General features: G+C 50.6%; 2 protein-coding genes across 4 annotated transcripts; both read left to right on the top strand.

Annotated features, from left to right (window-relative positions):
* Nucleotides 1-873: 873 nt before the first annotated feature.
* On the top strand, nt 874-9,835 carry Ankrd13d (ankyrin repeat domain 13D). Its single transcript, XM_051193574.1, has 15 exons — nt 874-1,143; nt 1,693-1,828; nt 1,918-2,042; nt 2,711-2,756; nt 2,837-2,980; nt 3,147-3,336; nt 6,568-6,634; nt 7,035-7,116; nt 7,324-7,385; nt 7,481-7,611; nt 8,508-8,665; nt 8,776-8,892; nt 8,983-9,146; nt 9,227-9,318; nt 9,553-9,835. Exons 1-15 carry the CDS (start codon nt 1,054-1,056, stop codon nt 9,764-9,766), a joined length of 1,818 nt encoding a protein of 605 aa, XP_051049531.1. The 5' UTR covers nt 874-1,053; the 3' UTR covers nt 9,767-9,835.
* A 1,059-nt stretch (nt 9,836-10,894) lies between these two features.
* Ssh3 (slingshot protein phosphatase 3) lies at nt 10,895-18,954 on the top strand. 3 transcript variants are annotated; one of them, XM_051193568.1, is made up of 14 exons: nt 10,895-11,182; nt 11,640-11,680; nt 12,218-12,449; nt 14,102-14,217; nt 14,291-14,362; nt 14,548-14,613; nt 14,730-14,918; nt 15,005-15,098; nt 15,277-15,405; nt 15,519-15,565; nt 16,215-16,361; nt 16,603-16,803; nt 16,893-17,166; nt 18,043-18,954. In XM_051193568.1, the coding sequence occupies exons 1-14, from the start codon at nt 11,117-11,119 to the stop codon at nt 18,319-18,321; spliced, it is 1,953 nt and encodes a 650-aa protein (XP_051049525.1). In that variant the 5' UTR covers nt 10,895-11,116; the 3' UTR covers nt 18,322-18,954. The 3 variants fall into 3 exon arrangements, with proteins under 3 accessions (XP_051049525.1, XP_051049524.1, XP_051049523.1); XM_051193567.1 differs by having other exon boundaries at nt 10,896-11,182; nt 11,643-11,680; nt 18,028-18,954; XM_051193566.1 differs by having other exon boundaries at nt 10,896-11,182; nt 18,028-18,954.
* Nucleotides 18,955-24,987: the final 6,033 nt, after the last annotated feature.

The raw sequence follows: 24,987 nt of genomic DNA, 5'->3' as shown, positions 1-24,987 counted from the left end.
CAAGACCAGGATCAGCGACCCCATGGTAGGACTAAAGAGAACCAGAGGTCAGAACTAAGATGACTGCCTGCATCCTAGTTCCTGTGTGGGTGGAAGTGCCGACCTTCTTTCGAAACTCTTTCCTTCCCTATTGACAGTAAAATGCAGCTTCTGCAAAAGGGACCCACATGGTGGCAGTGTGTGCCATGGCCAATTTCCCACCAAGAAAGCCTGTGTTCTCTAACCCCAGCATTCCTATTCCTGACTCCAGTGCTGGTGGAGGGCTCCCCACTCATAGTGTGATGTCTTCCAGGCATCAGGTTCAGACAGATCCTTGGTCAAGAGACTTTGAACGGTTAGCCTTAGAGGCTGCTACTGGTTGCTCATCTCCAGAAGCTAAGCGCCTTGCCTGGAAGGGATGAGATCAAAACTTCCCATCTCACCGGCACACAAAAGGCCAGTCAGTACCAGTGGAACCCAGAAGTGGGTTGAGTGGAAGGACACGATGTGGAGGAGGGTCTGTAAGAGCAACAGACCAGAGTCCAGTGCATATGAGGTTTTGGAGCCCAATCCAGGCACCACCAAGCCTTCCCGGCCATTCCCTCTCTTTCCAGACCGCTAGGAAGGGGGTCTGCCCAGGGCATGGGGCGCCCCCTGCGGGTACGGGTGGAGATACAGCTAAGCCCCGCCCTCCGGAGTGCCCCCACGGACCCTGGCGGGTTCGAAAAGAGGTTCCGGCTGTTCCAGGGGCGCGTGTGGTTGCCCTGGAGACTGGACAACAACCCCCCCATCTCCGCCCGCCCCCAGCGCGCAGGCCTGCAGTGGTTGCCATGGCTGCCGGAGACGAGGGGGCGCAGAGCCTGAAGCCACGCCCTGTCCCTTGTAGCCCCGCCCCAGCCCTCGCCACGCCCTCCCTGCCTCCCTCGCTGTTACTGCTGCCGCTGCTGCTAGGGGTCCGCGGGGCTGTGGCCGGTGCAGCTGAGGTGCGGTTCGGAGCGAAGGCACCGGGGCAGTGCCAGACGCACGCCAAGAAGGGCTGGGTCATTTACTCGGGATGCGGTGCTGAGGCCCAGCATGGCTGGCTTGGGCCCCACCTTCCCGCTGCACCGGCTAGTCTGGGCAAACCGGCACCGCGAACTGGAGGCCGCGCTGCACAGCCGCCAGGTGAGGCCCCGCAATGGATCCGGTTGGTCCCCGTGCCGAGGTGCGGAATCCATCCTGCAGCTCACTTGTCCCTGCTCTGCTTTGCTGCCTTATCCTGACTCCTTAGCTCCAGCCCTATCTGAAGCCCAGGTCACCTGCCCTTTAGCTGCATCTCCCTGCCTTGGGCCTAGCTCTGCTCCTTACCCACCACTTCATATTGCATTAAGCTCCGGATTCACCCTCCATCTCTGAGCTAGATTGAGGACAAGAACCTTGCTCTTGGTCCTCAAACCAGTCCTTACTCTTGACATCCCTCACTAGACCCTGCCACTAGCCCCCCCCCCCAACTCTGTGGGTAGCATCGGGCAGGAGAAATGTGGAGACCCTTGCCATTGGCTCTCACTGCCCCCTTTACCCCGACATCCTCCAGTCCACATAGGCCACCCTCTATCTTCTCGCTGACCCGGTTACTCTCACTTATTTCCCATAGTAACTCTAGCCCTTTTCAATCTAGTGACCTCCTTGCTTTGGCTCTCTCTTGCCTTGTGTTGAGTGTCCCATCTCCCTCAGCACGACATTGAACAGGAGGATCCCCGAGGGCGGACCCCCCTGGAGCTGGCTGTGTCCTTGGGGAACCTGGAGTCTGTGAGAGTCCTCCTTCGACATAATGCCAACGTGGGCAAAGAGAGCCACCAGGGCTGGGCAGGTACTATGCAGGGCAGGGGTTGGTGGGTGGGGTTGAGTAGTCAAGTCTGGGTCACTAAGAGGGCTTCTCCAGCAGTCGATTGTTCCCAGTCCTGCAGGAGGCAGTCAGCACTGGCGACCCTGAGATGGTGCAGTTGGTACTCCAGTATCGGGACTTCCAGAGGGCCACACAGAGGTTGGCTGGCATTCCAGAGCTGCTCAACAAACTCCGTCAGGTATGGTAGGGTACAGGGAGCAGTAAGAAAGTGGGGTATCATAACAGGGGCCACCCTGGTCCCTGTGACAGGCCTGGCATTTGAAGAGTAAGTACCTAGGCTATGCAGTGTGTTTTCCCACTGTCTATGCCTTTACCTGTGCCAAAGGTCATGTAAGAAATAGAGGACCCCAGGCCCATGCACCATTCACCAGCACTAAGGGTCCCTGATGCCTGGGATCTCTTGGGCAGAATGGTAGGCCTTAGGTAGATTTCCAGAGGGTGACTGGGTGGACAGTCTGGACCCTGGAATGCCTACTTCTGTATACTCTATTCTTTGTTAAGCATGCAAAGGACAGAAACACAGTTGTGCCTGGGAGGGTCCTTGTGTCCCCTTTACAGATAAGGACTCAGAGACACAGATAAGACAGAGGCCCTTGGAGGGCCCCACAGTGGCCCATGGGTCATGTTGCCTGCCCCTAGGCCACCAGTGCTTATAGCTTCTTTATATGTAGATCATTTTAGGGCCTACTTGGGCCCTCTCCTTGGCAGGATTTGACTGGAGTGGGAGTGTAGCTGGGCAGCCCAATTTGCAGGCTCCCAAAGAGTAGTGGAAGACTGTGAGCCACAAGGTCTATTAGCCTGTGAAACCAGACCATAGTCCCTAACAGGCAGTTTGGTCTCGCTTAGGCCCCCGATTTCTACGTGGAAATGAAGTGGGAGTTCACCAGCTGGGGTGAGTTGGGATAATTGGGCTGCTAGGATTGGGAGCGGGCTATTGGGGAAGATTCCCGATGACTTTGAGACTCCTTGCAGTACCCCTTGTATCCAAGATGTGCCCAAGCGATGTGTACCGCGTGTGGAAGCGGGGTGAGAGCCTGCGGGTAGATACTAGTCTATTGGGCTTTGAGCACATGACCTGGCAGCGTGGCCGGAGGAGCTTCATCTTCAGAGGTCAGGGTGAGCTCTGGGGCACCTGCTGCCGGGATCTCCCGTGACCTTCTACCTGCACTTTCTAAAGTGGAGATAAGCTGAGGGTAGAGGGTGACCCAGGGGCTGAGGATTGCTCACTGGCAGGGCCTGGCACTGACATGCTCCCCTTCTATGACACCCCTGTGGCTGACAGAGGCAGGAGCCTTGGTGATGGAAGTGGACCATGACCGGCAGGTGGTGCACACAGAGACACTAGGTCCGGCTCTTCAAGAACCAGAAGCACTGCTGGCTGCCATGCGGCCCAGTGAGGAACACGTGGCCAGTCGCCTCACCTCTCCTATTGTCTCCACCCACCTGGATACCCGAAATGTGGCCTTTGAGAGGTCAGCTGGGGCCTGGCTCACTATGGGTGGGGATGGAGGAGAGATAGACAAACACATTTTATTACTTTATTTAATTATTTTTTTTGGTTTTTTTTTTTTGTTTTTTTTTTTTTTCCAGATAGGGTTTCTCTGTGTAACAGCCCTGGCTGTCCTGGACCTCACTCTGTAGAACAGGCTGGCCTTGAACTCACAGAGATCATCCTGCCTCTGCCTCCCAAGTACTGGGATTAAAGATGTATGCCACCACCGCCTAGCTGAAATACATATTTCTTAAAAGTTAGGGTCTCTCTGTGTAGCCCAGGCTGGTCTTGAACTAGAGACCAGCCTCAAATCCTCAGTACTGGGATTATAGGTGTGTATCACCATACTGAGTGTAAACCACCATTAATAAAAGCAGAACTATCCTTAAGGCTCCTGACACCATGGGAGGCTAATCCTCCCTTCAGGAGAAGGTGCTTAGATTGGGATATAGGAGTTACTATAGTTTTTATTAACAGACATATGCCATCATCACAGTCAATTATTTGAAATTTTTATTATCTCAAGAAGTAATTCAGGGCCAGGAATATGACTCAGTGGTTAAGAGCGCTGGCTGTTTTTCCAGAGACCCAGTTCCAGTTCCCAGTACCCACATGCAGCTCACAACTGTCTGTAACTCCAGTTCCAAGTGATCCAACAGCCTCATACACATATACATGCAGGCAAAAATGCTAATGCACATGAAATAAAAATAAATGAAAAATTAAAAAGAAAAAAAACCCTCTTTAGCAGCAATCTCCCTTCACTCGGCCCTAAGTATCCACTAATCTATTCTCTCTTGCTATTTGCACATGAATGGAATTTGAAAATATATTGCTTTTTGTGTATTGATTTCTTTTACTGAATGATATTTTCAAAGTCCATCCAAACTGTAACCATAGCATGTAACCCTTCATTACTTTTTTTTTTCTTTTTGAGTCAGGTTTTTTTTATGTGTGTGTGTATAGCCCTGGCTGGCCTGGAACTCACTCTGTAGACCAAGCTGGCTTCAAACTCAGAGATCTGTGAGCTGTCTAGTGTGGGTTCTAGAGTGAAACACAGTTGATCTTTCTGCCTCAGTCTCCTGAGTGCCTGGGGCTTATAGTTGCATACCACTGCACCTGCTCAGATTGTAATATAGTCATTAGTTTTTAAAAAGTTAGATCTATGTATTTTATTTTATGTGAGAGCATACTACATGTATGTATGTGTAACATATATGTACCTAGTACCCATGGAGGTCAGAGGAGGACATTGGATCCCCTGAAACTGGAATTAAGGCTGATTGAGCTATCATGTAGGTGTTGGGAATGGAACCTGGGTCCTCTAAAAGAGCAATATGTGCTTATAAGCACTAAGCCATCTCTGCAGTCCCCATCTTTAAAGTTTGGCTTTGCCCATTGTAAATATGAAAATATAATTCTATGTTGCTCACATATTCTCAAACATTGCTGCACTCATTATTTCCATTAGGTTTTCAGTAAATTCCTTCATGTTAAAAAAAAAAAGACTTCTTTGTATGAGCACTTCCTTGCATAAATGTGTGTGTACCATGTGTGTACACTGCCTGAGCAGGCCCGACACAGGTATCAGATTCCTTGGAGCTGAAGTAACAGGCCTGTATAAGCTGACTGATATGGATACAGGGTTCAAATTCTAGTCCTGTAGTAGAGCGGGAAGTACTCTTATCACTGAGCCATCTATCCAGCCCCAATACTTTAATGATTAAAAAAAATATTATCTACATTTTCAGCTGGGCGGTGGTGGCACACTAGCCTTTAATCCCAGCACTCAGGAGGCAGAGGCAGGCAGATCTCTGTGAGTTCGAGACCAGCCTGGTCTACAAGAGCTAGTTCCTGGACAGTCTCTGAAAAACCCTGTTGTGGAAAAAAAAAAAATGCAGTTTTTCATGTTTCTTTTCGATATAAATGTCTTTATTTCTTTTGCTTGCCAAAGTTTTTTTCAACTAGGACTTCCAGTATAATGTTAATTAAAAGTGGCAAAAACATTGATGTCTCAGCCTAAAAAAAAAAAATTCAGTCTCATCATCATCTAATTATGAGGTTTGAGGGACACTCTTTATCAAATGAAGAAATTTCCTTCTATTTCTAATTTGTTGAGTGTTTTTTGGTTTTGTTTTTTGTTTGTTTGTTTGCTTGTTTGTTTTGAGCAGGATTTCTCTGTAGCTTTGGAGCCTGTCCTGGAACTCATTCTGTAGACCAGCCTGGTCTTGAACTCACAGAGATCCACCTGTCTCTGCCTCCCGAGCACCGGGTTTAAAGGTGTGCACCACCACCGCCCAGTGTTGTTAGATTTTGTTGGCTAATAATTTGCTGAGGATTTTGTTTATACATTTGTAAGAAAGTCTGTAGCCAGCCTACTTGCTTCCCTTACTTCTTTTTTGTTCCCTCTCTTTTTCTGTGCTGGTGTTCAAACCCTGGGCTTCCATGTGCACCAGGCAAGCACTCTGAGCTATACCAGAGTTTGCAGTGTCCTTTTCATGTCTCTGGTTTTGATATCTGGGCAAATTTTGATAATAAGAGTTGGTAAATTCCTAACATTAATTCTTTAAATGGTTGGTAGAATTTCACAGTAAAGCCATTCAGTCCTGTGCTTTTCTCTGTGGCAGATGGTGGTGAAGAGAACAAAAATTGTCTCCTCACCTGCTACAGGCACCTTATTTATATTACTTCTTCTTATGTCAGTTTTATCAGTTTGGGCCTCATAAGGAATTTTCCCATTTCATCTAACTGACTATTATTATACTTTTGTGTGTATGTGTGCACACTCAGGAGCTAGAGGCAGGTGGATCTCTGTGAATTCAAGACCAGCCTGATCTAAAGAGTGAGTTCCAGGACAGCCAGGGATAGATAGAGAGACCTTGTCTCAAACAACAATACGAAGAAACAAACCATCATCCTAGATGCCTTACCTCTCAATAGTAAATGCTTCTGCATTCATGCAGTCTTTAGCTGAGCCCCAACACCATTATCATACCTAATAAAATGAAGAATTACTCTTGCACCTCTGGTCCTTGGCCCTGTGCAAATGTTCTAGCTGCCCAGTCCTTCTAGTCCAGGCCCCTCCACGTGTCCCTGTGGGCAGGGACCTTGTCAGTTGAGTAGTCAGGGCCACCAGCTAGGTGAAGGGGCTTTTGTTGTATACTGGGGGAGGAGGCACACATCCTCACTGCTCCTGTCTGTTCTGTTGCAGGAACAAATGTGGTATCTGGGGATGGCGGTCGGAGAAGATGGAGACTGTTAGTGGCTACGAGGCCAAGGCAGGAGGGCTACCGGGCTAGGGGACTTGGGGATAGCCTTGTGGGACCTGGGGACTGAGCTCCTTCACCCATTCATGTTGTGAAGGGAGAGGTGGAATTGATTTTTGACCCCAGAAGCCTCATCAATCAAAGTGCCTTTCTATAGCCAGAGACCTAGCGCCTGCTGACTCCTACCAGGCTCCGAGATGAAACAATGGGTGGTTTATGTTTTGTTTTTCTTGGCTCTCTGACTGTTTGTACCTGTTAGTGACTCCTGAGGTTCAGAGCCTGCCCCCTGCTCTCCTGTGGGGAAATTTTGTGTGTCTATGGGAACAGGAAAACTTGATCCTGGGCCGATGAGGCTGAATGTGAAGAGCAGGCTCTGAACCCTGAGTCCCTCCTGTCTCCCCCTGACCCTCAGGTGTACAGTGCCACCAACGTAGAGCTGGTGACACGCACAAGAACAGAGCATCTCTCTGATCAGGACAAGTTAAGGAACAAAGGTAAACCCAGGTGCGACTGCCTGCTGCCCAGTCACCCTGTGGCCTGGGGCCAGGGCTCAACAACCCCAGGCAGGACAGGGTGGGAGGCCTCCCTCTTCCTTCCAGATCCTCTCCTACCTAGCCAGGAGGGTTCCAGGCAGAGAATGGCAGGACACAGCCTGGAGAGTTGCCTAAAGTTCCCTCATGGCCCCCACTACTTCTTCTCAGGGGGGAAGACTCCGTTCCAGTCCTTCCTGGGGATGGCTCAGCAGCACTCCTCCCACAGCGGGGTGAGCTTGGCTGGGGAAGGGCTGGGCCAAGCCTGGGTGGATGGGGCACTTTCAGTTCATACTAAGGGCTAAGTCCTGCCCTGGGGTCTACTCAGGCCCCAGTGCAGCAGGCCGCCAGCCCCACCAACCCCACAGCAATTTCCCCCGAGGAGTACTTTGACCCCAGCTTCAGTCTGGAATCAAGAAACATTGGCCGTCCCATTGAGATGTCCAGCAAAGTCCAGAGGTGAGGTCTGAGGGCGGTTTGGGGAGTCCCACCAGAAGACCTTGAGCAGTGGCAGAGTTCTGTCATGCATGGAGTGTATCACAGTGTGGGATCTGCTCACCTAGTAGGTTTTTCTCTGGACCAATTTTAGAGGGTGGGAACCATGTCTGTCTTAACCATGGTCTGAACTAGCATGCACCTGAACCCAGGGAGTTGGTCATATTTGGGTGACATCACCAATGTGTTTGTTTGTTTGTTTTGGGCTACAACAGATCCCACTTTGCAGCCCTGGCTTGTAGCTCATTATGTAGCTCAGGCTCAAAACTGTCCAAGTGGTGGCTGGCTTGTTTTCAGCTCAGAGAGCATGTGCCAGGGACCAGAGCATGACAGAGTGGGGAGGGCCCATGGCTATGCTGTCCAGTGGTTTATATCACAAGGAAATAATCCTCCCTTCTGGGAGTCTGTTTTCTTCTTCAGAAAAACAGTCAACCAGAATTACTCCATGCAGCCTCATGTGTCTCTACTCAGACAGTGATTGGAGGTGGGATTTAAAGCCAGAGTCCCGACCTCTGATCTGTGCTCAGCACTCAGGCACAGTGCTTTTGTGTTTGTGTGTCCAGCACAGTACAGTGTATAGTGCTGACTAGCTTTGGACAAAGACCAGGTTGGGGACAAGGCCCAGAGATAAGCCCACAGGTTGGCTCCTGCTCCTCTTCCTGCAGGTCAAAAGAATGGCACAAAGCCATCATCACCAGATGGGCCAGGGGCTGAGCCATCTCAGGCTTCAGAGCCAGTGTTGAGTTCATAGGGGTGACAGTCAATAGGAGCTGGACAGGGAGAGGGGTACCACAGGCAGGTGACTAGAAAGGGTGAGGCATCAGGGGTCCCTGACCCACTTGCTCTGGTCGGCTGGATAGGTTCAAGGCAACACTATGGCTAAGTGAGGAGCACCCACTGTCCTTGGGTGACCAGGTGACACCTATCATTGATCTGATGGCCATCAGCAATGCCCATTTTGCCAAGCTTCGGGATTTCATCACTCTTCGTCTCCCACCAGGCTTCCCTGTCAAGATTGGTGAGAAGGCAACCAAGGGGCAACCAGGACTTGGGCATGATGTTCTCCGTAGGTTTGGGGTTCTCAGCTGCAGGGGGAAAGCAGCTCAAACCTGGCTCCTCTCCTCTCAGAGATCCCCCTCTTCCACGTGCTCAATGCCAGAATCACCTTCAGTAACCTGTGTGGCTGTGATGAGCCTGTGAGCTCGGTGTGGGTCCCAGCCCCCAGCTCAGCCATCTCTACTTCAGGTATGGCTATAGCTACAGGAGAGTTAGGTGGCTGTGCAGCTCTCCGGTCAGCTTTGGGGCTGAATGTGAGCCCTCTGTTACCCTGCCCAGGAAGCCCTTTTCCATGTGAGGTGGACCCCACTGTGTTCGAGGTACCCGAGGGGTACAGTGTGCTAGGTGCTGATCGCAGTGAGCCCCTTCGAGATGAGGATGATGATCTGCTGCAGTTTGCCATCCAGCAGAGCCTGCTTGAGGCAGGCACAGAGGCAGAGCAGGTGGGATGCAAGTAGAAGGTGGGTCATGACCTCTACAGCCACAGGCCTGAGGTGACAGTTCTGTGCACTGGCCGCTGCAGGTGACTGTGTGGGAAGCCCTGACCAACACACGGCCTGGCATTCTCCCTCCTCCCCAAGTCACAGTGTTTGAAGAGCAGCTTCAGCTGGAGCAGTGAGTCCCCCAGGAACTGGGTGGGTCCTTGGCTGACTGGAGAGGGAGGGGGAGCAAGGCAGTTCTGCTCTGAGGGCTCCACACCTCCACAAGACAGAATGAACGCTGCGCACTACCAGGAGCAGGGAGGGCCAAAAGAGTCTCCCTGACATCTTGTCCCTCACAATGCCATGCTCTTGTCTCCTCTCCAAGCCTTCTCATTGGTCTGTTCTCCCCTCAACCCTTGCCCCGAAGGGCCCTCCAGGAAAGCCTACAGCTGTCCACAGAGTCTAGGGGTCCAGAATCTCCTCAGAGGACACCTCCATCCCCTGCACCCCCAAGCTTCGAGGAGCAGCTTCGCCTGGCCCTGGAGTTGTCTTCAAGGGAACAGGAGGAGCAGGAGCGACGTGGTCAGCAGGAGGAAGAGGACTTACAGCGGATCCTGCGGCTGTCACTCACAGAGCACTGAGCTTCTGGCCCTGGAAAGGCTCTCCAGGGTCATACCTTCTGCCTGTTTGTATTTATTTGTTTGTTTATTTATTTATTTATAAACTGCTGCTGAGCTTGGGGTCGGGGCCCTGGATGTAGGCTGGCAGAGAGGCCAAGGTGAAAATAAAGAGACCATCAACAGTAAGCTTGCTGTCCTCCATGGGCTGCAACCAAGGGGACACTGGATGGGGCAGCTATTGAAGGATGGTGACCTCAGCTCTAGCTTTGGATCCTCTATTTCTACAGCTGTAAAATAGGGCTATCCCGCACAGAGCAGGTATTCAGGGGATTCTGAGATTCCCCTAAGTGCTACCTCACCTACCCCACTCCCAGGTGCCTGCCACCCAGCTTGGTCTCCCCAGAACCTAGCCCGTGCTCCTGCTGGGGGAGAAAAAGGCCCGGGGCTTCCTATTCTACCCACTGGAGAACGCTCCTTCCTTCATCCCTGAAGCTTAAGCACAGGTTCCTATCCGGATTCAAATATCTTCTATCAGAGTGACTAAGTAAGCCACACTCCCACCTCCCTGTGCGAAGTAGCTGTGGGAGAGGCTCAGCCCTGTCCTGTTCACTGCTGGAGTGGACCTGAAATGCCTATGGGCTTTGTAGGCTATTGCTAAGACCCAAATTCATTTCCTCAGAAGCTTGCTGGCCTCCTAGATTTCCTCAGAGTGGAGGAAAGAAAGCCAAGCAAAAAGGAGAACAAGTTTGGAATGGAATGGTAGATTTAAAGCCCCAGTTGCTCCAAGCATGGTGTCAGAAACCTTCATTCCTAGCAATTGAGAGGCAGACACAGATGGATTTTTGCGAGTTCCAGGCCAGCTTGGTCCATAAAGTGAGTTGCAGCCATGTCAGGGTTACAGAGTGAGACCCTGTCTCAAAAAACAAACAAAAAACCTATTGTCCTTGCTCCTTCCTTCTCAGAAGCCAGAGCATAAGCCAGTGGAGGTCCATAGCTAGTCAGATGAGTTTACTACGTGTATCAAGAGGGCTGGGAGCCTCCCGTGGGTATAGACCAAAGAAAGCTAGGGGCGAAAGTGAACTCTGAGCCCCTCACCTGAGCGCCCTTGGCCCCACCCTCAGCCCCGCCTCTAGCGTGGACGGGGCGGGGCGAGCTGAGCCGAGACTGGAGGGGTGGGGCCGCGGCCGCTCGGTGCGAGCTCTGTGAGGCCCGACTGGGCACGAGTCGGGCCCTTTAAGGGCTGCTCCCGAGGAGGTGCCAAGCCCTAGTGACTCCAATCTCTTCTTCCTGGTCCTGCGAAGGCAGGGACTGACCATAGGGCTGTGGGAGGGGTCGTGCCGGGCTCTCGTCTGGCGACTGGGGCCTGGCCTTATGGCTCTGGTCACAGTGAGTCGCTCGCCGCCGGCTAGTGGCCACTCCACGCCTGTGGGACCCACGGTGAGTTTAGCTTGGTTCTGCCCTTTCGCAGTTGGCTGCCAGCTGGGCCTGAGGGAGCACCTCCTGCCCCTGGCAGCCGGCCTCACGCCTGGGAGTAGGAGGAGAGGGACCTTGAGTCTCACGTTCCAGGGCACTTGGGAGGTTCTGAGGCTCCCGGGATCTCGCTCGACCTAGGTAGATGCGAAGTCCTGAGAGCCAACCCAGTCCGCAGAGGGCCAGATCCTCCCACACTCTGAACCCCCAGCCCTTGCAGCCCCGCTGTGTGCCCAGACTTAGGCAGGGACTCCCCTGAGGCCTGTGGAGGGGGAGCGGCTTCAGAGAGAAGAGCAGAAGAGGGTTTTTTTTTTTTTTTTTTTAAATCCACCTAGGGTTCCCCTGAGGGGAGAGGAGAAGAGGGATTTGGGTGCTTCCTGTCCTGGGGGCTGATCTTTCACTCTGCCCCGGGCTGCTTTCTCAGCAGGACCGAGTGGTCAGGCGCAGAGGCCGGCTGCAGCGCAGGTGAGTCCCTTCTCCGGACATATGCTTCCTTATAGCCTGTAGCCTGGCCGCTGCCATTGTGGATTCCAGGCGTCTTGCCTCAACCAAGGATCCATTGGTGTATTCTGATAAACTCATGCTTAGGTGGGACCAGGTGCTGAGGGCAGAACTGGCAGGCATCGCATCCCTGGCTTGTGGAGAACCAGCAGGGCTACCTTGGCCCTGGTCAGTGGATTATTTCACACATTACCTGGACCTTGGCTCAGGTCAATGATCACAGGACCAGGGGCAGGATGGGACCTGAAGCTGTATAGGTGCCTAGCAAGCTTGGAGTACCTGAGCCCAAAAAAGGGACACATCCCCAGATGTGAGCCCAAGGCTGGCTGACCCTCTGACCACTATCAGGGTCCTGGTTAAAAATCCAAACTGTGCCTCACTCCAGGAGAGCTGACTCAGGAGAGCAGGCCAGCAATCCATTTCAGCAATCCCCTCAGGGGACTCACCCTTGTTAAAGTTTGAAAGCCTATGGCCAGAACCATTTCCCTGTCACTCTGCTAGGCAGAGTTTTGCAGTGCTCCGAGGAGCTGTCCTGGGACTTCAGAATGGAGGAGATGGTAAGGATGGGGTTGAGGCTGATTCTGAGTCCATGGAGGAACCCTTGGGTGAGAAGCAACCCACTGCCGACCAGACCGACAACGGGCAAGAGTTCCAGAGTCCCTGGAAACAAGTGCAAAGGCAGCATCTGCACCTCATGGTGGAGCTGCTGAGGCCACAGGATGACATCCGCCTGGTAAGGGAATTTGCAGAGCTTGTGTCTATCTAGGGGTAATGCTGTGAGACTAGGTGTAATCTAGGTGGTTGGAAGGGGGATTACCCAATCCTGGAGAACTCTGGCACTTCAGCTAGAGGCATTTTAGCCGGGCAAGGTCATGTCTGTCTCCAAAGGGCTGTGAAAAGACAAGGGAGGTTTGTCATTTACGAGCCAAGAGGTGGGGGTTACATGAGGGAGGTTTCTGTTAATCCACAGGAGGCCCCTGTTGATACTAGTGAGTTTCGCAGAGATGGACTCATACTCCCAGGGTTTATGAAGCATGTTGGCAGCTGGTGTGCCAGCCAGGCAAACAGAGCACCCGCAAAGGAATGGGGTCTACTGGAGCCTATCCTAAGAGCCAGCTCCTGAAAGAGTGTGGAGGCAGATACTTGCTGTTGGCAGCAAAGCATGAAAAGCAAGATGCAGGTTTTGGTAAAGCAGGGTTTAGAACAGAATGTTGTTCTTTTTTTTTTTTTTTTTTTTTTTTTTTTTTTAATGTTCTTTGCTTTTTTGCCTGCATATATGTCTGTGTGAGGATGTCAGAAGCCCTGGAATTGGAGTTACAGACAGGTGTGAGCTGCCATGTGGACTTCAGGAATTGAGCTCCAGTCCTCTGGAAGAGCAGCCAGATAGTGCTCTTAACCACTAAGCCATCCCTCCAGTCCCAGGAGTACTGTTCTAACCCATTATAAAATAATGTATGTTGCATGTATGAGGCCCAACATCATCCCTTTGGTAGAAGGCATATCTTAAATAAAATATTGGCGAGTGGCAGGGTTTTTAAAAACCACCTTGCAAGGCTGGAGGGATGGCCCAGGGATTAAGAGCTCTGATTGCTCTTCCAGAGAAACCAGGTTCCATTCCCAGCACCCACATGGCAGCTCACAACTATCTCTAACTCCAGTCCCAGGATAGCTGACACTCTTGTATCTCTGGTACCAGGCATGCATGTGGGGCACAAATATACATGCAGACGAAGCATCCTTACAAATAAAATAATTTTTAAAGGATTTATTTATTTATTATGTATACAGCATTCTATCTACATGTATCCCTGCAGGCCAGAAGAGGGCAGCAGATCTCATTACAGATGGTTGTCAGCCACCATGTGGTTGCTGGGAATTGAACTCAGGACCCCTGGAAGAGCAGCCACTCTTAACCTCTGAGCCATCTCTCCAGCCCACAAATAAAATAATTTTTAAAAAGATAAAACCTCTTTGCTAGGCAGAAACAAAAGTGAGGCTGCCTCTAACAGTGCTATCCTCCCCTCCTTTTTGGGGGGTGAGAGGGGTGGTGTTTCAAGACAGGGTTTCCCTGTGTAACAGCCCTAGCCATCCTGGAACTTGCTTTGTAGACTCAGAGACTTGCCTCTCGAGTGCTGGGATTAAAGTTGTATGCCACCACACCCAGCCTCCTTCCTTTTCTTACACTCCCCATTTGAGGCTTTTAAAGACAGTTTGTTGAGCCATAAATTGCAAAACTTGAGCATCACTATGTTGTCAAGTAGCCACTAATGTCCTGTTTGGGAGTTGGGGGGGACAGGGGCTAGCAAGGGACAAGGTATGTCTATGTGGAGTGAAGGGGTAGAGCCAGGAGTACCTATGATTCTGGAGCTTCTTCCATTTTCGCAGGCAGCCCAGTTGGAGGCAGCCCGGCCCCCACGACTCCGATACCTGCTGGTAGTGTCCACAGGAGAGTGTCTGAGTCAGGAGACCATCCTTCTGGGTGTGGACTTTCCTGATAGCAGGTAGGAGCAGAGAGAAGAGGGTTGGGGCAAAGATGTGAGGTGCTGAGGGACAATGCCTCTCTTGTCCCGTCAGCTCCCACAGTTGCACCCTGGGCCTGGTCTTGCCCCTCTGGAGTGATGCCCAGGTGTACCTGGACGGCGATGGGTAAGAGGTGGCAAGAGGGGGCGGGGTGGGGGAAGCACGAATTGAAGAACAGTGGGACTAGGGCTGAGACTCTTCTTTACTGTGTGATCTTGGGAAACTCTAGGCCTCAGCCTCCTCCCATCTGACAAATGAACAGGTTCTCTGGAGCCTGGTATTTGGTTCTACCCTCCCTGGGTCTCCTGCAGGGGCTTCAGTGTGACATCTGGTGGTCAGAGCCGAATCTTCAAGCCAGTCTCCATCCAGACCATGTGGTAAGTCCTGCAGTAGCCTAGCCTTAGGCCAACCTTTTCTTGGGAGATAGCCTCCAGGCCCAGGAGAGGGAACCAAGTAAAATGGTGTGTGTCTTAGGCTATCTTTCTTGTCCCAGGGCCACGCTGCAGGTGTTACACCAGGCATGTGAGGCGGCTCTAGGCAGTGGCTTTGTGCCTGGTGGCAGTGCCCTTGTCTGGGCCACACACTACCAGGAGAAACTGAACTCTGACCAGGGTTGCCTCAATGAGTGGATGGCCATGGCTGACCTGGAGTCCCTGCGACCACCCATTGCTGAGCCTGGACAGTCAGTGCTGGGGAGTGAAAAGGGGGTGGGGGGTGAGTACCACAGTGAAGTGAAGGGATGGCCTCTTACTGAAGGATCACTACCAGGGCCTCGGAACAAGAGCAGATGGAGCAGGCGATCCTGGATGAGTTGTGGCAGGTGTTGGACACCAGTGACCTAGAGAGTGTTACTTCCAAAGAGGTGGGCAGGGTAGCTGGGCCCAGGGCTTGAGACTCACCTTTCTCCCCTTCCTTTCCTCCAGCCCAGAGGCATTCCCCAATCCCTGACTTTAGCTCTGTGTAGATGGGACAGGGTACCGTCCTCAGAGGCTTCACAGGTATGGGGATCTGAACTCTCTTCCCTTGCACGACTCCCATAGATCCGCCAGGCTCTGGAGCTGCGTCTGGGATGCCCTCTTCAACAGTACCGTGACTTTATTGACAACCAGATGTTGCTGCTCATGGCCCAGCAAGACCGGGCCTCACGCATCTTCCCCCACCTCTACTTGGTGAGTACAGGCGTTGGAGGTGGGGACCAGATCACCCATGCAGCTGCTATGATGGGTCCTGTAGCTGGAGGCAAGCCACAGGAGCCCAGTGCTCTTCCGCTCCCACTCCACAGGGCTCTGAGTGGAATGCTGCCAATCTGGAGGAACTTCAGAGAAACAGGTAAGGTTCCCCAGCCTTCTCTCAGCCCATCATTCTCTCAACCTTCCTATGGGGTTGCCTGGCCAGTTTCTGGAACCTTGGATCACCCCAAGAACTGCTGCATCTGCTTTTAACCCAGTCATGGGGATGGATGTTGCACTCACTTGAGCTCTAAGGCACAACAGCATGGCCATCTGCCCCACTAAGCACACCCGATGGTGGAGAGATGAGAACAAGGGTTCTGGTGGGCACTTGCCAAGCAGAAGAGATTCCTCTTCACCTGGCCACCTCTTCAGGCAGAAGAAAATGCCTTTTTCTAGTAGGGATGTGGTTACCACTTCTGAAAAGAACCTGCCATCCCCCATTGTGGGCTGGGAGACCTGCTGTAGCCCTCATTAGCTGTTGCTGAGAGCCCCCTAAACTCAGCTTAGCTGGAGAGCTAACTGCAGTCTGAATCATGGACTAGGATTAGTGTTGACTCCTCATCAGGGAAGCTCATTCCCAACAGAGTAAAACAGTATGTCCAAGGTCAGTGAGCTGATGGCTGGTTCAGTTCTTTTCCCACTCCAAGTGTTGCCCTCCCTTGACTCAGAACCAAGAACCAAACAGAAATGGCCAGTGAGCTTGATTCCTTTGCCACACCAGCCTGCTTTTGGACCCTCTGGTACAGGGTAAGCCACATCCTGAACATGGCCCGGGAGATTGACAACTTCTTCCCTGAGCGCTTCACCTATCACAACGTTCGTGTCTGGGATGAGGAATCAGCGCAGCTGCTGCCCCACTGGAAGGAGACACACCGATTCATTGAGCATGCCAGGTTGGGCTCCTCCCAGCTTCTGCCACCCCCCCCCCAGCTCACATAGAGCTGGCTAAGCCCCAGCTTCCAGGGGGGACTGGTACCCTCCTCCTGCTCATCTTGCCCTTGGTTCTGTTCCCTTCATTGCCCTCTCTATTGACACTTCCTCCTCTCTACTGGGTCCTAGCCCTTACCTGCCCTTGGCAGTCTCCAGACTGCTGGGGTTGAGGGAGAATGGGCTGACCCTAACCCACCTCCATAGAGCACAGGGCACTCGGGTGCTGGTCCACTGTAAGATGGGTGTCAGCCGTTCTGCTGCCACGGTGCTGGCCTATGCCATGAAACAGTATGGCTGGGGCCTGGAGCAAGCCCTAACCCATGTGCAGGAGCTCCGGCCCATCGTGCGCCCCAACCCCGGCTTCCTGCGTCAGCTACAGACCTACCAGGGCATTCTGACTGCCAGGTATGGGGGAGGGGACAAGGGAGAAGATGTGTATACTGGGGGGTGGCTGCTGTGTCACTCAAAGCTGACTCAGAGCCACCTCCTCACAGCCGGCAGAGCCATGTCTGGGAGCAGAAAGTGGGTGTGGTCTCCCCAGAGGAGTCCCTGGCACCTGAAGTTTCTACACCATTGCCACCTCTTCCACCAGAACCGGGGGGCAGTGGGGAGGTGATGGTTATGGGTTCTGAGGAAAGCCAGGAGACTCCCAAAGAAGAGCTTGGGCTGAGGCCCCGCATCAACCTCCGAGGAGTCATGCGCTCCATCAGTCTCCTGGAGCCATCCTCAGAGCCAGAGAGTACCCCAGAGGCTGGAGACCTGCCAGAGGTAAGGCTGGGCTGGAGACTCTGCCTGCAGCGGCCTTGCAGAAGAGAATATGGGAGCCTACCACCGCTCTGACCACTTTACACCTTTCTGCACCAGGCAGCTCAAGACTATCCTGAGTACCTAAGGGTGGGGACCACCTTTGGGCTCCTCCTTTTATGCCAGGCCAGGCAAGAGCAGTGGTCCCAGGGTCTAAGTAGTGGCAGTTCAGCCTGACAGACTGGCTCATTTCCTAAAGGCTTGGCTCCTAGCTTTGGAGTGAGTGAGCATCTTCCCAGGACCATGAGCTCCACTGCCAGCTGATGGCTGGAAAGGTTAGGTAAGAGCATTCCTCAAGTCCCTCCTGTATGCTGAGGAGCCACACAGCAGAGGACCTAGCAGAGAAGAGCCTGTACCCACACAGTCACCTACTGACTAAGTGGACAAATGAGCATGGTGTGTGCTGAGAGTTGTTGGGCACAAGCTGGGACAGGAAGCCAGGCCCTACATGTGACATGAAGTCACATGGCTGACCCAAAAGAAGGAATCTGTGCAGACAGAATGTTTCGGTGCTGGGCATTGGACTGATAGGGAGGAGTGGGGTTAATGGTGGGTTATTGTCAAAAGTAAGTGTCCTATGAGCCCTGGGACCTGTCAGGGTTTTAGCTGTGGTTCATGAGATTGAATGTACGAAGGCAGAGGGGTGAGAGGAGAAGGTGGTTGAAGTCAGGCTCAGTGGGCTAAGAAGGCTTCTAGGGCCCAGGAGAAAGCTCAAGCAAGTGCGGCCAAGAGAAGAGGGGTTGGGTGCTCTTTCCCCTTGGGATGTGTACACCTTCCCATTCCTGGCTCTGAGCTCCCTGGGGCTCTTTTTCTTCTCCCACCCAGGTTTTCTCTTCCCAGGGATCTTCAGATGAAGAGCCTCTTCATCCCTTCCCTCAGCTTTCAACAGCCAAAGGTGGTCGACGGGTTCACAGGGGGCCTTGGCCTGCCCTGAAGTCTCGCCAGTCTGTGGTTGCCCTTCATAGTGCTGCCCTGGTGGCTAGCAGGACCCGGGCCTTCCAGGAGCAGGGGCAAGGACAAGAGCTGGGGGAGGCTGCAATGTCATCTTCTACACCTAGACTCCGGAGAGTGGTGAGGCAGGCCAGTGTAGATGACAGCAGGGAGGAGGGTGGGACCTAAGCCTTTATGCCCTGCCCCTAGACACTAAGCAGACAGGCCACAGCTCCTCAGATGCGCCCTCTGCACCTGCACACTCCCTATAGCTAGCTCCTCCCCAGCATTCCCTAGACCTTTGTCACTTCCTGCAGCCACCTTAGGTCTCAGGTAGCCCATGTCTACCTGTCGAGGGCTCAAGACTTTTTCTACATAGCGTATATGGGTAGAACCATTCCAGGTGCCTTTAAGGGTAATAACCCTAGTTTCATTTTCTATTCTATCCCTAACACTTTATGGAATTGAGCCCAGAAATTGTTAAGGCAAGTTTTCTGGTTCATGTCCCCCTTACCCTCAACTTTTGGCCACTCTGTCCTGCTCTTCCCACCTCTAGCTACAGGCAGCTAGGCCAAGGGACCAGTGGCCACAAAGGAAGATAGCACTTTCAGTCCCCAGCCCCACAGGCTCCGAGGGGGCTCAGAGCCCACCCACACACAACTGTCTCTGCTGCTGCCGAGTTCTCCCATGGCCCTCACTGGGTCACGGGGCACTGGGCTAAAGAGAGTCTTCTTGTTCTTGAAGATCTCTGGCCAGTCAAGTTTTTCATACTCATATAGTATCTGGCTTTGTACTGAGAAATAAAAGACATTTTCATATTAAGTTTTTTTCCATTTGGTGACAAAGCCATCTGTCATTCCATCAGATCCTTCTCTGTTTACACACCGCGCTTAGCCTCTCCTACCCCTTCCTTCCAGCTTTCTCATGTCTCTCAGGTGTCCTGTGACAGACCTGTTTTGGTTGAGTAGTGTGTTGGGGGATGGGAAGGGGTAGCCAGTGCTATCTCCTCATCTCTAGGGCACCGCCTGGGTAAATGTTAGCTATCCTGCCCATTAACAGGGGCAGGGACACGAGCCTATATGGGCAGCAGGTTTGTGGTTGTGCTGGGACAGCGAAAGGGAGTTAACTACGAGGGAATAGGAACTGCTGCTGCCTACCTAGACAAGACCAAGCTTGTCCTTAGGGCCCAACTTCCTTTGGGGCATTTGATGCTAGTTCTTGAGGATGTTTGGGTTCTAAGAATCACCTTCCCACCTGGGCACACCTTTAATTCCAGCACTTGGGAGGCAGAGGCAGGATGATCTGTATGAGTTAAGGCCAGCCTGGTCTACAGAGCAAGTTCTAGTACAACTAGGGTTACACAGAGAAACAGTGCCTCGAAAAACCAAAAACAAAAAGAAAGGAGTGAGTGCTTCTGCCCTTGTCATTCCCATCCTAGTGTTTTATGACACTATGACATACTACTCTGGTTCAATGCCAGAACTGACTCCAGACATGAGTATCACAGCATGTCCAGTTTCATCAAAGTCTTTCCCAAACCCTTGGGGGATTCCCAGTCCTGCCCTAACCCTACAGTGGGTGAGGAGACCTGAGTCTCAGCCCTGGCCTCATCAGTTCCAAGTCACTGTACCCAGAGTCTGCTTCTTTTTGTAAAACAATGCAAGCTTCTGAGTGCTCTCTGGAATAGGAGTCATTTAACCCATCTGGTGGCATGTATGAGGTACAGAGAAGCCAGTTCACTACTGACCCAAAGCACTGAGCAAATATGGGGCTGCCTTCCCTCCAGCAGCTAACCAGGAGGACAGCCTTCTTCCTGCTAGCTCAGCTCACAAAGCAGGGACACAGTCATGAACTCAGCTTTTCTAAGCCTCTATTCACCAGGACCCTAAGAAATAAGGATTCAACTTTGGGGAAACAAAGACAAAAAAGAAAACTGTTTACATTAAAAAAAATACAGACAAGTAATTAAGGTATGTGTATATAAAACTTAAATTGCTAGAGAACTTAACAGAAAATGAGTTTATTCTCTGTCAGACTCATTTAGTGCCTGGCTCATCTTCACAAGCAATGACTCTTCATAGCTTCTGAGGTCCTCCAACCATGCCCCATGGTTCTGCAGTCAAACCTACTAGGATGCATTTTCTTTGGAAACGTAGGTAATAGCATTTAAAGTATTTTCATTACATTTCTATGCTTTGTGTGTGTGCATGTCCACGTATACGCCACAGCTTGTGGGTGGAGGACAAAAGGGCAACTGGGAGGAAGGAGCCAGTTCTCCCAACGTTAGTTTCCGGGGACCAAACTCAGGTATTGAGTCTTGATGGCAGGTGCCTGGGTCCACTGAGTCCTCTCACTGGCCCTAGACAACAGCACATTAGAGTTCTAGGTCCAGTGGTGGCGGCAGCAGTGGCACGCCTTTACAAAAGGCAGCAACAGGCGGTTCTCTGCCAGTGCAAATACAGTCTGGTCTACAGAGTTCCAGGACAGTCAGGGCTACACAAAGAAACCCCTATCTCGAAACAACAACAACTAAAAATTCTATAGAGCATTTTGAAATAATTTCAAACCACAGATTTCACCTAACGTTCAGATAAAAATGTGCCCCAATTGTAAAATACCCAGCCTACAGATCTCTTGTGAATTTGAGCCAACCTAGCCTACAGAGTGAGTTCCAGGACAGCCAAGATTACACACAGGGAAACCCCGTCTCAAAAAACCAAAAAGAAAAAACAAAAAATAAAAGAGCAACAACAACAAAAACCCAGCCATAGCTTGCTCAGTGGTAAAGGGTTGAGTTCAACACCAAGCATCAACATACAAAAAATTAAATTACCTTACATATTCAATTTTATAGAATCTGTTATGTATTTAAGTGACCATTAAATTTATTTTTGGAGACAGGATTTCTCTTCATAACCCTGGTTGTCCTCAGGCTCACTCTGTAGACCAGGTTGGCCTTGAACTCAGAGATCTGCCTGCCTCTACCTACCTAGTTTTGGGATTAAAGGTTTGTTCCACTTGCTGGGTTACATAAGCGACCATTTATTGATAAGCAGTCTGTTTACATTTTTTAAAAATCCCATTCCAAGTAACATTTCATTAAGTACTCTTTTCTGTATTTTTGTTTGCGAAACTATTGTTTGCTACTAAATCTGTAGGACATATTTCTAAAATTGCTAAAGCAAAGACTGCATTTTTAATTTCATGAGACATTGCCTAATTTCCTTCCAGGAAGTTGCACCTATTTACAGTAAATGGGAATGTCTACCTCCTTAAAGGGCCATCCAGCCTACACACCCAAGTCACCTTCCAGTACTCTCAAAAGGGACAAAGGGCAGGCCTTAACAACCACCAGTGTTTAGAACCAAGACTCAGAGGACATTCCTGAGTATCTAAGAGACCCTCAATCAGATTTTGGGTTTCTAGATTTCAGTCCAGGAGCCTAACATCTGTTTCTCAGAGGTCAATTGACTGATTTTACACTGATACTCAAGCAGTGGAGAATCTCCTGGAAACATGCAACTCCCACAGGCAGGGTCAGAAAGATCCTGCACCCATTCAGTTCCCACCAGATATCACAGCCCAACTTGAACACTTGGGTAACGACAGCTCTCGTCTCTTAAGGTAGCCCCCCATCTTGTGCTAGTTCCCATCTTCAAAGCCCCTTTCCGGTCAGGAGCCAGGACGCCTCATTAGGCAGTTTAAAAACAACGAAATCAAACCCTCCTCACAGCTTGCGCTTCCGCCCCTACTCTGCACCATAGACGTCTACGACCTATCAGGCTTTGGCGGCCTCGCCTCAGGCCGCGGTAATAGCTCATTAGAACCAACCGCGACGCTCGGGCGCCATCTTGTGGCCATTTCTCACGCCTCTGACCGGCAGACTGAAAACTACATTCCCCAGCGGGCCTAGAGCAACTGCGCATGAGCAAAGACTGTCCTCTCGTTTCCATGGGAACCTGGACAATTGTTCTCTGAGGGGTTAGAATGTTTCTCCTTTAGAAGCTAAGAGCTCCACTACTGGCTCTGCAGACCATTACGGAAACAAAGTGGTGAACTTGCCTTGTCTCCCATGAACGTCGCGGTCAAATTCTCCTGGGTATCCCTGCGTCCACGCTCTCCCGGGGCCTCAGCGGCTCGAGGAGCCCGGCGAGTCCGGTGTTTCGCTCTGGCCTGTAAGGTGCTGCTCCTCTGAGCCAGTTTCTAAATCTTGTGGCCCTCAGCGAGCGCCTGCGTGCCGCACACAGGTACTTCTCTGGCACTAGCGGGCGGTGGTAGTGGGCGCTGAGTGTTTGTAGAAGTAAAATCCTGCCTGGGAGCCTAGTGCTTGGACCTGATTCTGCCTCCAAAGAGTTGGGACCCCAGGCCGACCCCCAGCTTCAGTATTCTTCCTTGTTCCCGCCCAACACAATGGGATTTGCCCTGGAATAGAAAACAAATCCCTTCATTTTGTTGAACCCAAGTTCCTGTCTCTTTAAAATAAGAAAGGAACTTTTAAGCAGGATGTGGTGCATGCCTTTGGATGAAAGTGGATCTCTGTGAGTTCAAGGCCAGCCTGATGTATATGTCGAGTACAGGCCAACCAAGGTTACATAGTGAGAATTTGTCTTATAAATAAATAAACAAACTAATTTTAAAAAGAGCTTAAAGCAAATAATCCCCAAGGTTTTTCTAGCCATGCATTTACCTCCATCTAGAGTCACTGCCCCTCACCAAGTGCAAGAAGAAAAAAACGGTGGTGGGAGGGGGTTGAGATGATTTAAGAACCTCAGTTTGGGATGTGATCCCGTCAAACCTGGGTTTGTGATTTGGGTACAGACTTATTACACCTCTTGAGCTACAGTTTTCATGGGCACAAATAAGAGTAATGATAGTGCCAACTGATGGGTTTTGTTTTAAGATTTATTTATGTGTGTGGGAGTTTTGCCTGTATGTTTGCATACCAGGGGCATACCTGGTGCTGATGGAGGTCGGAAATTGTGTCAGGTCCTCTGGAACTGAAGTTAAGGATGGTTATAACCCCCCAACACACACATACTAATGTGGGTGATAGGAATCAAATCTGGTCCTCTGCAAGAGCAACAAATGCGCTTAAGTGCTGAGTTAGATCTGCTATCTCAGATTGTTTTGTTTTTCAGAGACAGGGTTTCTCTGTAGCTTGGCTGTCCTGGAAGTCACTCTGTAGACCAGGCTGACCTCAAACTCACAGAGATCCACCTGCCTCTGCCTCTGCGTCCAGAGTGCTGTGCTAGGATTGAAAGCATGCACCACCACTGCTTGAGACCCCTAATTTTTAAACTAACTTCTTTTATTTCTGGGCATACCCATTCTTTTTGGGTCGAATCATGTATGTACAGACTGATTGTAAAGAGGAAGCCTGAGTCTACTCACTCAAGGTTCGCTGATGAAGGCCAGTGCACTCACTGGCACAGGATGTAAGGATGACCCAAGTTCCAACATCAAGGTAGTGGGGAAGATACTCTTCCTTCCTGATGATTTTTAGAGGATGGAGAGATGACTCAGAGGTTAAGAGCATCAAGAGCATTATCAAGAGCATTAACTGCTCTTCCAGGGGTCCTAAGTTCAGTTCTCAGCAACTGCATAGCTGCTCACAGCCATCTAAAATGAAATCTGATGCCCTCTTCTGGTGTGCAGGCAAACGTGAATATAACACTGTATACTTAATAAATAAATAAATTTTTACAAAGAAGATTCTTAGAGGATGTAAGTACTTACATGTTATGTGAAAGCTACTGGATATACTTAAAATATGTTTACAATATTTATTTTTACTTTATGTGTATGAGTTTTTAGATTGTGGATATCTGTAAACAACATGCATGCAGTGCCCACAGAGGTCAGAAGAGGGCATCAAAACCTCTAGAATTGGAGTTAACAGACAGTTGTGAACTGCTAAATCATCTCTCCAGCCCTGAATAATCTTTATACTTTAATCTGGGTCCTCCATAGCTTCACAAAGAATGTCCATTCATCTAACAAACATTTCTTTATGTGAAAGCTATTCCATGAAATTTGCTTGTAGATTTATTCATTTTACTTTAAATGAATGTGTGTGTGTGTGTGTGTGTGTGTGTGTGTGTTTTACATGTATATATGTGTGCATGCATGTTGCCCGTGGAGGTCAGAAGAGGGCACCAGATCCTCCTGGAACTGAAATTAGGGATGCCTGTGAGCTACCATGTGTGTGCTGAGAATCAAACCTGGGTCCTTTGCAAGAGCAACAAATGCTCTAAGCCACTGAGCCATCTCTTCAGCCCCATGAACATTTTTGTTTTTTGTTTTTTTGAGACACGGTTTCTCTGTGTATCCCTGGCTGTCCAGGAACTCACTCTGTAAATCAGGCTGGCCGCCTTGAACTCAGAGGTCATCCTTTATTTGCCTTCTGAGTGCTGGGACTGAAGATATGTGCCACCATCACCCTACTGTCATGAACATTTTAAAATACCTATTATGTATGTGGTACTATGTGGGGTACTCTGCCAAATGTGATGATATATATAATAAAATCTTTCTCCTAGGAAACATGGGATCTGACAGGGAAGTAATTATGAGTCCAAACACATAATTTAAGTAGAAATTAATGTAGCATTCAAGGTCTAGGTCACTGCTCTGAAGATTCCAAAGAAGGAAAGACTGTTCCCAAATCATGCTATACCTAGAAAAAGAGGAGAGTACATATGAACCTCCTAACATATGTGTAAAGTGTATAAGGAAAAGATTATGAAAAAGTCTTCTAGGGACCCTTTTACAGCCTGTGACACATAGAGAACCATCTGTACTCCTGACTAGATAATCGTAGAAAACAGATTCTGGTGTTTGCTTTACTCTCTGCTA

The sequence above is a fragment of the Phodopus roborovskii genome, unplaced genomic scaffold (assembly GCF_943737965.1).
Source record: "Phodopus roborovskii unplaced genomic scaffold, PHOROB, whole genome shotgun sequence".
NCBI classification, from domain to species: domain Eukaryota; kingdom Metazoa; phylum Chordata; class Mammalia; order Rodentia; family Cricetidae; genus Phodopus; species Phodopus roborovskii.
Note: the sequence above shows the minus strand (reverse complement) of the source record. Positions and strands in the feature narration are given on the sequence as shown.

Bases quoted from the DNA above. Each gene is read 5' to 3' on its own strand.
- Ankrd13d (XM_051193574.1), top strand. From the start codon at position 1,054: ATGGCTGGCTTGGGCCCCACCTTCCCGCTGCACCGGCTAGTCTGGGCA. The intron at 2,043-2,710 runs GTATGGTAGGGT...GGTCTCGCTTAG, and splicing joins TGCTCAACAAACTCCGTCAG to GCCCCCGATTTCTACGTGGA. The intron at 7,612-8,507 runs GTGAGGTCTGAG...TCGGCTGGATAG, and splicing joins ATGTCCAGCAAAGTCCAGAG to GTTCAAGGCAACACTATGGC.
- Ssh3 (XM_051193566.1), top strand. From the start codon at position 11,117: ATGGCTCTGGTCACAGTGAGTCGCTCGCCGCCGGCTAGTGGCCACTCC. The intron at 15,406-15,518 runs GTGAGTACAGGC...CCCACTCCACAG, and splicing joins TCTTCCCCCACCTCTACTTG to GGCTCTGAGTGGAATGCTGC. The intron at 16,804-16,892 runs GTATGGGGGAGG...ACCTCCTCACAG, and splicing joins CAGGGCATTCTGACTGCCAG to CCGGCAGAGCCATGTCTGGG.